Source organism: Miscanthus floridulus, chromosome 8 (assembly GCF_019320115.1).
Source record: "Miscanthus floridulus cultivar M001 chromosome 8, ASM1932011v1, whole genome shotgun sequence".
Classification (NCBI taxonomy): Eukaryota; Viridiplantae; Streptophyta; class Magnoliopsida; order Poales; family Poaceae; genus Miscanthus; species Miscanthus floridulus.
In genome coordinates, this window is record NC_089587.1 from 122,619,528 (window position 1) to 122,633,278 (window position 13,751).

The 13,751-nt window shown below is 44.1% G+C and overlaps 1 protein-coding gene across 3 annotated transcripts; it reads left to right on the plus strand.

Moving 5' to 3' along the window:
• Nucleotides 1–6,776: 6,776 nt before the first annotated feature.
• On the plus strand, nt 6,777–10,798 carry LOC136473453 (uncharacterized). Of its 3 annotated transcripts, XM_066471096.1 has the most exons (4): nt 6,777–6,902; nt 7,055–9,668; nt 10,023–10,093; nt 10,305–10,431. In XM_066471096.1, the coding sequence occupies exons 2-4, from the start codon at nt 7,063–7,065 to the stop codon at nt 10,310–10,312; spliced, it is 2,685 nt and encodes an 894-aa protein (XP_066327193.1). In that variant the 5' UTR covers nt 6,777–6,902; nt 7,055–7,062; the 3' UTR covers nt 10,313–10,431. The 3 variants fall into 3 exon arrangements, with proteins under 3 accessions (XP_066327193.1, XP_066327191.1, XP_066327192.1); XM_066471094.1 differs by having other exon boundaries at nt 10,023–10,798; XM_066471095.1 differs by lacking the exon at nt 6,777–6,902 and adding an exon at nt 6,945–6,977 and having other exon boundaries at nt 10,023–10,798.
• Nucleotides 10,799–13,751: the final 2,953 nt, after the last annotated feature.

Below are 13,751 nucleotides of genomic sequence, written 5' to 3' on the forward strand. Positions count from 1 at the left end.
TATGAAGATACTTGCTTAAGATCGAACATGGGAAACTGTGTTTGATGCACGGGTACAACAAATCAATAGTTCAAATGAAACACTCTTCTTCTTGACCATTTGCGGTAGGACTTAGGCTACACATTGAAAGTTCAAGTACATCAATAGTTCAAATTAAACACAAGACAACACAATGAAAGTTCTAATACATAACAACATTGTCCATTAATATAGCATGGAACTACCACACGGCGCACTCACAAATACTCAGCCAGAAACATACTGAGTAAGCAACTCGTTGTCCGAGTACCAATGCTCTACCACAATCTCGTTGCTGTGGCTAGACTCACCTGCATTGCCCTGATCTATCTGTCACCTATAGTAAGCGACCTCTGCTTCATCTACGGCCTGAGACAAGAATGTGTTCTCCTCCACCTTGTTCATGTGGCTAGGCTCACCTGCATTGCTCTGATCTGCCTGTCGCCTATAGTAAGCGGCCTCCGCTTCATCTGCGGCCTCTACGGCTTGAGAGAAGAATGCGTCCTCATCCTCCTCCGCCTGCAAGCCCGCCTCTGCTAGAGCGATCAACTCACTCAGTCTACCAGTGTCATCCTCATCCTTCTCCGCCTACAAGCCCGCCTCCGCTAGAGCAATGAGATCGCTCAACCTAGCAGTGTCGTCCTTATCCTCGCCCCCTTATTGTCCAACACAATCGAAGATAGAACGTTGTGACTAGCTCACGTTCTATGCTCATGTAACTTCTTTTCAACATACCTTGCATGGGCCACCTTTATGACATGCTCCCCGCTGCATCCAATTCCTTCATGTATAAAATGCAACAAGTTAGCAACGCGATTATATTATATTTAAAAGCAGGCAAGGAAAATAACAAGGCTTCCAATGACTCACTTACACACAATGCAGCAACATGGTTATTTAAGACCTGCATCTGTACTCTTTTCTCCTCCATTGCAGCCTTCATTGCCATCTCCTCCTCTAACACCCTCTGTCTCTCTGACCCCTATTTGTCAAGCCTAACACCGATCGGGTTACAAATACCACTCTGTCTAGCAAACTCACGCATATCCTTCTTTCGCTGTTTAACGAACAGGTCGACATAGTTAGGTCCATATCACCTCTTCTGTGCAATTACTTGCCTCCCCTTCAACTCTTCCAAGAACCTAGCTTGACCATCATAAGATTCCCACTTGCATTTCCTAGTGCTCTGTTGAAACAAAAAAATAGATCATAAGTCTAGCAAACAAAAAAATACGATTTCATGTTTTCCATAACAATAACCAACCTCATCATAGTCAACCATATGACCGCAATAATGGCCTATTCCAAGCTCCGAAGGGACTAGACCGTAATTGGATTTAACACCACATTCGCACATGATAGGTGGTGCTTTGAAAATTACTCTTTCTTTCTTCTTTTTCTTTTCCTTTTCCTTTGGTGGCTCCGGCCATTGATTCTTATGACCATAGAGCCACTCCTTGAAACGATACTTCGCAGATGCAAACACCTAAAAGAGGCGACATTAGTACATGAACATCTATAGCTCAACATTTCAAAAGATACACTGTCCACTTACTTCATGCTTGTTTGAACACATAAACTCCAATGTATTCTCAGGGTTTATCATAGCTCCATCTTTGCAATCGCAGAGAGGAGGTTCTTCAAGTCGTCTAACTGCGGCTAAGTGCTTCTCCTCATTCGTCATTGGTGGGGGGTTAGGGAGAGGTGGAACCCACCGCTCGAAGTGCTCATGTGAATGTCTCCCTCTCCACCAATCGTCGAAAAAGGAGGTACCTTGGGTCAAACTTGTCCGGACCGTCGATCCACTGAAAGAAAAAACACCTCTCATAGGCCTACACAACAAGATTTTAACAAAATATTAGTAACCTAGTAACAAATGAAGAAAAAACATACGAAAAGAATTAGTTATATTAAAACGACTGCATGTGTAGAAGCAACAAGCCGCTGTGTCTGAATGTCTCGATTGAAACACGTCGGCCGGACGACCACAGTCACAGTTAGGGACAGGGAGGTCAGGAGGGACGGGGACATCTTTGCTAGAACGACCCGTTTTCACCAATACTCCTCCCGATACATGTCTTTTATCTAACAAAACAGTTGTAATTTAACATCAATCAAAAAATCACTTGGTAATGTAAAGAACCATTTACACAATAACTAAAAAAAATATAACCAACACTTATAAGAACAAAAATAAACCTTACACTAAACATGGTAAACATACTTCTAACTAACTAATTAATCTTCGCATTGCCAAAATCGAACTAATATTTTCCTCTAAAACCTAGCCCATAGTTTCCAAATATACTTTTCCTCCAAACCCTAGCTACCATTCATAATCTTTGAATCCACCCTTCAAACGACAAATAAGAGAATCATTACCGTGACCGAGGCCGACGAGATGCTTGGGAGAAGGGAGGGACGGAGGTGGGCAGGGAGCACCAGGCGGCGGTAGCCCTGGGGAGAGGCGGGAGGGGGCGGCGCAGGCGCCCTCCAACTCCGTTCGAAGTAAGGCAGAGACAGGGAGGGAGGCTCACGGCGCGACATATACTTGGCGCTGCCGCGCCGTGCGTGATGGCGCGGCAGTGAGGGAGGCTCGCGGTGCGACATATACTCGGCGCTCCCACGCCGTGCGTGATGGCGCGGTAGCACCTGCCACGTCAGTGGCCAGGTCCCGAGGAAGTGCCACGTCATCGCCGATGTCGCGTCGCCATGTATGGCACGGCAGCATTGTTTCACCGCGCCATGGCAACAGACGCGGCCAAAAGTGTTAGATATGAAAATAAAAAATACAGTGTTAAATTTGGAAATAGTTTTAAAAAAGTGTTAGAAATAAAAACAAAATTGCCGAGTGGAGCCGCCCACGGTGCTGCAGCGGTGCAGTCGGCCGCCGCTGGCCCTGCTGCCGCAGCCGGCGGCCCGCTCGACCGGCCATCTCCACTCCCCAGCAGCACGTACGGCCGCCCTTCTCCGCTTCTCCCTGGTCCTCTCCCTCCGGCCTCTGTTGACCCGTCGCCGCACAAATCGACCGGTCCTCCCGCCAGCCGTCGCGGCCAGGGGATAGTGTGGTACGCCGGAAGGCAGCACTGCGGCAGCAAGCCGGCAATCTGAACATGGGGCCTGGGGACCTGCATTTGGTCCTTCACGAGTCGAGCAGCATCCTGTAAGGGCCTGTTTGGTTCCCTGCATCCACCTGAACCAGGGCGGCGGGATGCAGGGACCGGCCGTTTGGTTGACTGCTCACCTGGTTGAACCAGGCTCTGCGCGTGCACGAGGCACCCCGCGGCCAGGCTCTGCAGGAACGAGCAAATCGGCCGTTACTGTCGGGCCTAGCTCGCTGGATGCTGCTGCTTTCACACCTAATGACACTATTAGTGTATGATTAGTGAATATCAAGTGATATTAATGTATTTTAAAGATGTTTAAGACATAGTTAGATAAAATAAGTATTTTAGGAGTGTATTTGCATAAAATAAAAAATCATATTCATAACCTTGTAATATTTTTATCTCATGCAATATATCTTCATACAAGCAACCAAACAGCATCTCTTCTCAGCCAGGCTAAGTCGACGCAGTCAACCAAACATGGCAGGTCGCATGCACTCAGCTTGTCCCATGTGAGCCAGGCTCTTAGATACGAGCCAGGCTCTACCGGTACGCGAACCAAACAGGCCCTAAGCCTTGCGAGTATGTTTGGGGAACTCAGTCAGCCAACATGCTATTAATCTTTGGTCTGATATAGTAGTACTAGTACATGTCTGACACTTGAACAGATGGAGAGAAATAGAGATTCAAATTCTAGATTGTTCTGAGCTATAGTAGAAGTTTATTACTACAGATCGTATTGCAATTGTCACTTGACACCTATAAATGCTTAGCTTATGTATGTACTGTTTCCTAGTAGTTCTTCATAGATGCTTTCTCTTTATAACTTTCCAATTAAATTATTTGATTTTCATTGTTTTGAATGCAACTTCGAATGCCTTTTATAGGAGGGATCAAGTAGCAAGTAATGATGAGGAAATGGGCTGTTGCTTATGTCGCGAACTGGTGCTGTCTGACCCTGATAGCACCTTGTTTACATGTATTGTATTGTTGTGTAATTCTTGAATTCGTTGTGTGGAGCTGCATGTTTGAAGTGGTTAGATGTTCCCGATTTAATTTACCCATTCCCAACCGTTACCAACGTGTATCAGACCACACTGTTTCGTTCCAAATATCCCAAATTCCCTGTTTCTGTTTTCCCGACTGGCATTCCCGATTCCGTTTCCGTGTAAAAATTATATAATCAAGTGGTTAGAGGGTTTTCCTGGTTTCATCCCTACAAGTGACTCGAGAAGGGTTCTAGTTGGAATTGGAGTAGTAGCATGTTGGCGCTTGTTAGAATAGTGGCTGTAGTCTTCTGTTTGAAGTGGAATGAGAAAAACCACATAATTTTCCACCCGAAAAAGTTGTGTCATTAGTCTTTCCTGAGGGAGATTTTACATTGTTTGGCACACAGTGCTCGTATCAAAAGTTTTGTTTGCCCATAGCCATTTCTGTGACTGCTTGCAAGTCGTGTTCTTTGACATGTACTTGTGTTTTACACATCTTAAATAGATGTCTGGTACAGGATGCATACAATTTTATTGCATTAGCTTATCCAATGGGAGTAGTGATATTGAAATTGCATTAGCTTATCCAATAGGAGTAGTGATCTTTCATTTTCTATAAATTCTGGTGTGAGCCGGAGACACCTGTATTCAAGAGCTAATTTGTCAACCATCATAGCTTCTCTCTGTCTGTCTTGAGACTATTTTGAGAAGATTAGACTTGGACAATTTGAAGAGGAGTAAGGATCAATTTATCCAATTATCTTTGATATTATAGACTATTAGCTTTAATCTTAGCACAATTTCAGGGACGACTGATAGTGGTTCTAAGTTCTAACTTGCAGGCACCTTTTGAGGATGAAAGTTTTTTCAAAGGAGGCAGTGAAAACTCTATTTTCCAATGAAGTTGTTTACTTCCATGAGCATTGTTTCCTCATATTTCTTGAACAGCTAATTAAATTGGCAGCCACCTCATATTTTTACTGGTTGACAGCCAATATGGGCCCTGTTCAGTGAAATTAAGTCAAAAGTGCAAGGAGTTTAAATGGCACTAGAATGATAAGATATGTTGTTTCTTAGGCATCAAGTACTATATCCTGTTATGCACTTGCATAAAATTTACTTTGTTCTGACTTGTGAGTCCAGTATCTGGCTACCAAACCCATTGCCATTGCAACTATGGTTGTGTAATTTGATTCAGTTTACATGTGCTACTCCATTAAGTTTCTGAGTTCTGCTATTTTTCTTTTCTCCAGATCTAATAGAAACTGATTTCCATTACAAAATTGCCAAACTTGAGATATTAGCATCCCCTGCGATTAGTTCTTGCAATATGAGCCAGGTACTGATCAGCAGATAAAAGACTTTACTTGCACCATTTTTTATACTGAATACTCAGTTTCTCAGATGTTAAGAACTGTCTGTCAGAGTTGCTTGCTTTCCTTTTTCTAAGATAATGTATTCTGAATACTAGTCTCTTATACTTGGTAGTTACAATAATATTGGATATTCTTCATGCTAGTTTCTAGATGATGGCATATATCACATGGTAGAATACATCAATTTGGAAACCTGCTTCATGCAAAGCAAAATCAACCATGATGAGGTATTCGTTATCTTGGCTTTTCTTTGGTGAAGGCACACAAGTTTAAGTTGATTTGCACAAATGTTAATCGTCAGCTGTATCTCATGGTCTCAACTCTCACCATCTAAAAATACAGGCAATCAGCCATGATGAAAATTTTATTGGAATGCATTTTGATACTTTACTGACCTGACATCAACATGCAAACTGTGTGTTCTTAATTTCTTGGGTTTGCAGGTGGGTGTGAATGGCCTGGATGCTGTGTGTTTGGTTTACAAGTTCGTGAAAGCTAGCAAGCCTGGTGGTGCTTTGAGGAGGCTTTGGCCGTTGAATGTGAGTGCGTTGGGCCTTGATCTTATAGTTCTAGCTTCTTGAATTATTATGGTTCTCCCCTTCTGTCTCATCTTTTCCTTTTTTTCCCATTTCAAACTTGTTGGTTATGATTTTGCGTTGCCAATCAGATCCGTCCTTTTTTGTGTGTGTGATGGGTCTTTCTCTTGAGCTTCTTTAGATTTGTTAGTTTAATCTTTTTTTCCTTTAGGACTTAATAACGAGCATCATTGAAGTTTTGGTCTGCTAGGGTAGTTTCATGGATATCACGCTCTTGCTATTACTATACATATCACACCCTTGCCTCCAATGGATCTCAGATATCACACGCTTTTGCATCTTGTGGATTTCACATACTCCTGTTAGTATTATTTTAAATATATAACATTTAGACAAGTTAATTACTTTACTCTAAACGGAGAGAGTACTTAATAATAATAATCCTTAAAATCCAAATAGAAAGGTTTTTGTCTTCTGAGAAGTCCAAAAGGCATATTGTAAAGATTTGCTAAAATTCTTACGTAGTTTGAAAAAAAGGAAAATATATTCCACCCTTCAGAATATGCATTTGCACCCTTCAAATGAATGAATTAGTAAACTTATTTATCTGTCATTTTTTTTTCAGATTTCCAGGCTGCTCGAGGACAGCAAGGGGCTCTGCCCCACCCCCTCTGTAGCAACGGCATGACGTCCCCCTGAAACTGAAGCGTCCGTTCGTGGCACATGCATCCCCTGTCAAGATTCATCACATTCCCGTTCCAATCCAACCTCCCTCTCTGCACTGGTCTGCTCTGCTCCTCACCTCCTCCTCCGCCCTAACTCACCGCAGCAGCATAAGCCTGTGCCGTCCCCACACGCATCGAGAAAAGAAACCAGGTGAGTCCCTCGCGCGCTCCTCCTAGTTTGGTCATCCTGTTGGTGGTCCTCCACTACGTTTTCCTGGTGCCTTTGGTGTGTTGGGGGCTGTAGGGTTTGGTTGCGGTTGATCTGATTGACATCGGTCCCCTGATTTGATTTGGTCTTTACAGGTTCTGGGATGCAGGGGGGCAGGGTGCAGCCGCCAGCGACGCTCACGGATGCAGAAGTGACAGCGGCATCGGGGCTATCACCACGCATGTCGAGGCTTAGGTGGGCCTCCGACAAGCAGTCCTGGCTGCCTGTGTGCGGCCAGTCCCCTGTGCAGCCCCCCGCTGCCGTGGGAGGCAATGGGGAGAAGGGCACGGATGGTGGCACCGGTGTCCTAGGTGGCAGAGCGGATGAGGAGTTCATCCCTACCACTGTTTCGCCTCCTGCTCATGACGGTTCCCTTCCTCAGCAGCAGGGGCCAGAGAAGGTGGAGGAAGCAGTCGCCCCCACCACTGTTTCAACTGTTGCTCAGAATGGTGCAGTGCCTCTGCCTTGGCAGAAGGGGTCGGATAAGGTGGACACAGTGGCTATCCCTGCCGCGGTTTCACCTATAGTTCAGAATGGCACCTTGCCTCAGCAGGGGGGAAATAAGGTGGAAGAAGTGGTTGCTCTCGCAGCTGTTTCGCCTGCAATGCACAGCGACACCCTCTCATGTGCCCTGCCTCGGTCGGGGCTACATAGGGCAAGGCAGGATGGAAACAGGGGGGAGAATGGAGAGGCACAATTGCTCGGGGATGCAGGCGAGCTGTTGTTGGATGGTCAGGAGGGGAACCGGGTGGTGGAGGTGGCGTCACCGTCACCAGCGGTAGCAGTTATGGAGAGTTATGGCATTGTTGGTGCTAGTTCCATGCACAACAGTGACAAGGAAGCATGCTTGTTGGCGGTTGAGGAGCAGGGACATGGTGGCAGCAGTGTGGTGGCGCAGGAGGAGGTTACCGCTGATGGGGATGTCGTGGAGATGGGAAACAGAACTGGTGGCAGTGAGTTACAGAGAAAGGAAAATGAAATTGCAGGAAGCAGAAGGAAGCGTTTGTTGAAATCCGATGTGAATCCGTCACCTAAGAAGTGGGCAGTCTCACCTGTACGCGAACCACGAGCAGTGGTGGATGATAAGATGAAAAGACTTGAAGGAAGCTTGCAGAGAAGTAACCTTAGGACACCTTTGAGCGATTCCATTGATGCAAAGACAAAAGGAAATGGGTTGGAGAGTGGCAAGATGAATGCCACAATGCTTGGTAACGGAGAGGCCTCTGCAAAGGGGAAGGTGCAAAGCAAGACTTCGAGTGCTAAAAAAGAAGTGATGTGCTCAAATATGAACATTAAACAAAAGAAGTTTGCTCGTAAGCTGAAGGGTGATGGCATAGTCAAGGATAATTTACACAGGTCTGCTGTGGAGTCCAAGCTTGGAAAACATGTTGCAACCAATCAAATTGAAGAGAGTTATGTGAACCTTGTCGCTGACCAAGTAATCGTACAAGCAATGATGGCTCCTGACAAATGCCCTTGGACACGAGGAAGAAAGTCTATTGCTAGTGCTTCTAAGTCTCTTGTTCCTAGGAACAAGATAAAGGGAAAATATGCTAGTCCAAAAGAATTACTAACAGGACAAGTGGTCTCTCGTGAATTGATCAATGATGAGACAGTGGAGGACAATGATGACACTAACCTGGAAGAAGATGACAACTCTAGGGAGCTAGTTGTGTATGGAGAAAAGCGAGAAATATTTGTCACTCCGTCTGTTCCTTCTGGGTCACACCGCAAGCAACCTGGGGGCCATATAGATGCTCGAAGCAAAGTTAGGAAGTTGCTCCAATTGTACCAGGTGACGTACCGAAAGCTTACACAAATTGAGGAACAAGGTATTCACAAAGTTGGAAGCATTTACCTTGAAGCAGCTAAAGCAGTAAAGAAAGACCCTATCTATAAAAAGATTGGGGCCATTGTGGGAAATATTCCTGGTGTTGAAGTTGGCGATGAATTTCATTTTAGAATTGAGTTATCAATAGTTGGTCTGCATCGCCAATATCAAGGAGGTATTGACATTTCTAAGGTGAATGGTGTTCCTGTTGCTATAAGTGTCGTTGCCTCCAGAGGCTATCCTGATGAACTGTCAAGCTCAGGTGAACTAATATACACTGGCTCTGGAGGGAAGGCTGGGGGCAATAAAGATGGAGGGGATCAAAAGCTTGAGCGGGGTAATCTCGCCTTGAAAAATTGCATTGAGACCAAGACCCCGGTTCGAGTGATTCATGGGTTCAAAGGTCGAAGTAGAAGTGAAGTTGGTAAGCAAACTTCAACATTTACATACGATGGATTGTACGAGGTGGTGGAATGTTGGCAAGAAGGCCCGAAAGGTGGGATGGTCATCAAGTACAAGTTACAGAGGATTGCAGGGCAACCAGAATTAGCCCTACATGCAGTCAAGGCAAATAGGAAGTCTAAAGTTCGTGAAGGTCTTTGTTTGCCTGATATATCTCAAGGAAGCGAGAGGATAGCCATATGTGTCATCAACACAATTGATGACATGAGGCTAGCACCATTTAAATACATCACCAATGTCATATATCCAACTTGGTATGAGAAAGAACCTCAAAAGGCTTGTGACTGCACAAACGGCTGCTCAGACTCTATTACATGTGCTTGTGCAGTGAAGAATGGAGGGGAAATACCGTTCAATTTCGATAGTGCGATCATAGAGGCTAAGCGTCTCATATACGAGTGTGGTCCATGGTGCAGGTATGGCTGTGCAAAAACTTAGTATTCCAAGTAACTGTCAACCTGAAAACATTTATTTATTGTTTAGTTCTACTGGGTTTTGAAGTTACATATTTAAATTTGAAATCAGGAGAAATATTCCCATTCTGTTGGAACTTCAATGTTATGTTACATTAAGGCTGACGATTGTTTTTAGATCCAGATGAAGAACTGCAGGTGTTTGTGGTAGATGAAAAATCGGCTCACAAAATTTGGCTACTCTCCTGAACATGTTAAGATCTTGACAGCAAGCAAACATAATTGATGAACACCAGACAGTTAGCTCAAAACTGGGATAATAATCTAACTTATAATTTGTAACCACTATATTTTCAGGTGCTCGCCAACATGCTACAATAGGGTGAGTCAGCATGGTGTCAAAATTCCACTTGAAATATTCAAGACAGGTAAGACAGGTTGGGGTGTAAGATCCCTCAGTTCTATATCTTCAGGCAGTTTCGTATGTGAGTATACTGGCGAGCTCTTGGATGGTAATGAAGCTGAAAATAGGCAGAATGATGAATATCTATTTGATATTGGTAGTAACTATTATGATGAAGAACTTTGGAAGGGGCTTCAACCAGTGGTTGATGTACAATCTTCTACCTTGTCGTCCAGGACAATGAAAGGCTTCACAATAGATGCAGCTGAGTGCGGCAATGTGGGAAGATTTATCAATCATAGTTGTTCACCAAACCTCTATGCTCAAAATGTTCTCTGGGACCATGATGACATGAGGATGCCACATGTTATGTTCTTTGCTGTTGAGAATATCCCACCACTACAGGAACTGACCTACCATTACAATTATAAGGTAGGCTCAGTCCATGACGAGAATGGCAACGAGAAGGTTAAACATTGCTACTGTGGTGCTTCAAATTGTATTGGCAGGCTCTACTAAGACATTACTGACTGCTATTAGCTCTGTCTTGCCATCACTGTACCCTTCCATTCTTCAGTTCATCTTATACTTGTCGGCATTGTAGTAATGTTTAAATTGTGATCTGATTTGAAGACTCGCTATCAATCCTTTAGAAAACATTACCGCCCCTTGTACTGTGTTTTAAACTTCTAATGAAGTTTGAATGGACCTACATTTTGTGATGATTGTACTTTTTGGGCAGAATGAAGCATTGTGTTGTCTATTTAAGTGTTAAATAACATGAATCTGCAAGGTAGAAAGTGTCCGATGATGGTGTCAGCATGCTGTAGTAGTGTTACTCCTATGTTTTTTTCCCCACAGAACTGATTGGTGCTAATGCAAGCCTTTACAACTTTTAAAGAAAAAGAAAAAGAATCTCTTGGTGCGTCACGGTCTCGTTTTAATAGCCTTATCACCTTTGGCCCTGACCCTTCTATTCAAGACTCTATTCTTCTTTAACATTTTTATATAGGTCTTAGTAAGGAAACCGTGTAGTTTGTTGACATAGTTTCAGGAGGTTCATTTTTGTATTATCTGCTAGTAATGGGAGGAACACCCCTTACACTGGCGTACATGATGAATTTCCCGAAGAAGCGGAAGAGAAGCTGCTCAAGGAGGAACCACAAATACTTGATCTTGAACCCAAGCCTATACAAAGTCCAATACAAACCTCACCTATCCCAACTACCGAACCATCGAAGGAAGAAGAAATTCCACTTACGAATTTCATGCCGGAAATTAAGGATGACCTTTTTAATGATGATTTTGGGAACACCTTAAAATTCGAGCTACATAAGAGACCTTCAAGGGAACATAATTCAAATCCTCTCATGAAGGGATCTCTTAAAAAGCCTCCTAAATCAAATTCCCATGTAGGACATCGGAAAAAGTCCAAAGATGGAATGACAAGTGAGGCCATACAAAGAGAACCAAGTTATTTAGAAGACATTTCTATTCTCTCCCTTCTATGCCCACAACCGATATATGCTTTGAACCCATCTCTAAACCCATCTTTTACCTCGATGATCCCCCTTATGCTCTTCCTCCTGAGTCTTATGATGATCCTAGAAATCAACTAAGACACCCAAAGCACTGGAGTCATGAAGGCCACATGGGTGACCGAGAACGGTTAGAGCTTATCAAGAATTTATGTGTCGTTTCAAGTAAAGAATGGTTGGACGAGGTCGAAGCTTTAAGGGAAGAACCCAAACCTGATCTTGATCCAAAGGATGAGCTTAAGTCAATCTCTTTAATTAACATGACTCATCCAAGTTGGAGGAGGCCTTGGACAAGATCAACCCAAGAGTCACCAATCCAAGAGAAAATGTGGACATTCATGAAAAATCAATTTTGGAACTTCAAAAGGAAGATGACATCAATGAGCATGAAAGTTATGTCTTGACCATCCCATCAAATCTATGCTCATATGAAAATTTTTCTAAATTAATTTGTTTCTCTAACATCATCACACACGAGATCTTTAACCCATTATACTTCTTGTCCATAAAAACTTTGAAAGGGTGGTTGTGGATACTTTTATTTATCATCAATATTGCAAGTCTCGTAGTGTTTTGACATGAATCTTGAGATAGGTTCACGAAGGTTGGTGCTGGAGGGGAAACCACGTCACCAACATGAGATGCAATTCAAAGATTTCCCTAGGACAAGCTTTTGTCCTAAAACAAGCACTTTCGGGAGATAACCTGAGCTTTCACCATTGCTATAATACATTTGTTTTTCTAAAAAAATAAAAAATGATGCCTTTGTGGATGCACCCTACATTCTGGAACGTGTGGTAGACCACGTGAGTGACAATCAAGTTGGTCCTTTGTAACCCATCTCCCGTCTATAGGATTAGTGGGACCCATGTTGCGACGGAAGAAGTATATTTTGCTATGCTCTTCCATAGTAATGTCCCTTGGTGAACACTAGAATACAACGCTAACTTAAGTTAGAAGTTAAAAGCCATAGAAGTCCTCTCTATACTCCTACTTATCCGAACCTTGTTGCTATCACTAGTTAAGTTAGACTATAGTTAAACTCATATGTTTCCATGTGGATATGATACTTGAAGTACTCCGGGTGAAAAGCTACTACGATATCCGTGCGCTTGCGGTTTTTTCTGCGTGCACCCACATGTGTCAACAACGCACACCATGAACCGAGCGCGTGGACCAAGCCTAGTAGCAGGCAAGCCAGGCCACATGGCCAGCCCAGGGCCTAGCACATAACCGGGCTAGCCTAGCCTAGATCGGCCCAACCCGGCCCATGACCCGGCCTAATGGGCCTAGTCAATGTTGACCGTTGACTGGTCAGCGCTGAATGTGGACCTAGCCCCACTTGTCAGCTACCGCGAGCGCGCTAACCAATCCAGAACTGCCATGTGTTGCTCTGAGATCTTTTCCCCTTTTTTGTTTTTTTAGAAATAGATTAAAGATTACAAAATTCATAATAAATCCATTCAACCTCAGGAAAATATGAAACCAGTCCCTAAATTTTCCTACAAATGAGATCTACGTCATAGGCTTGTGTTTGAGTGCATTTGGATCTTTTGAATTTTTGTTGCTTCTTTGTGAACATCTGTAGGAGTCGCTTATCGTGGCTATATGTCTCGTTTAACAGCCGTGGAGGAGTAGGACCTTGAGGAGGACGACTATGAGTACACAGAGGACCTCGGAGATGACTAGTCAGTAGGTGCCACATCCCACCCAACCTCGTAGAATCCTATAGACATGCAATCAAGTAGCTACTAGTGCTTTACATTTATGCAATGATCTGTGATAGGTTGTGACGAGATCCTAACATATGGGTATATTAAGTGTCAGGATCAAAGGTTTCCGACCGAGAGACCCCTCGATCGACCCTTCTAGGATCACCCGGGGGCTATACCCATCGGGTACGCTCACACGTACCATCAGCCCGAGCGTGACCGCCGCTCTCGCTCAGGGCTTGGGGGCTCGACTAAGCCTTAGGCACCTGACCGACGGGAGCCTAGACCCAATCCTTGGCATCCTCCCACCCTCCGGCACTAGCCAAGGCTTGGGCATGAGAAGGTATGCCCTGAGCCACCAAGGCTCGGGGGCTCCCTGGCGCTACCCTGTAGGCACTGCGCTGTCAATCACTCCTCTAACAGGGTCACGCAC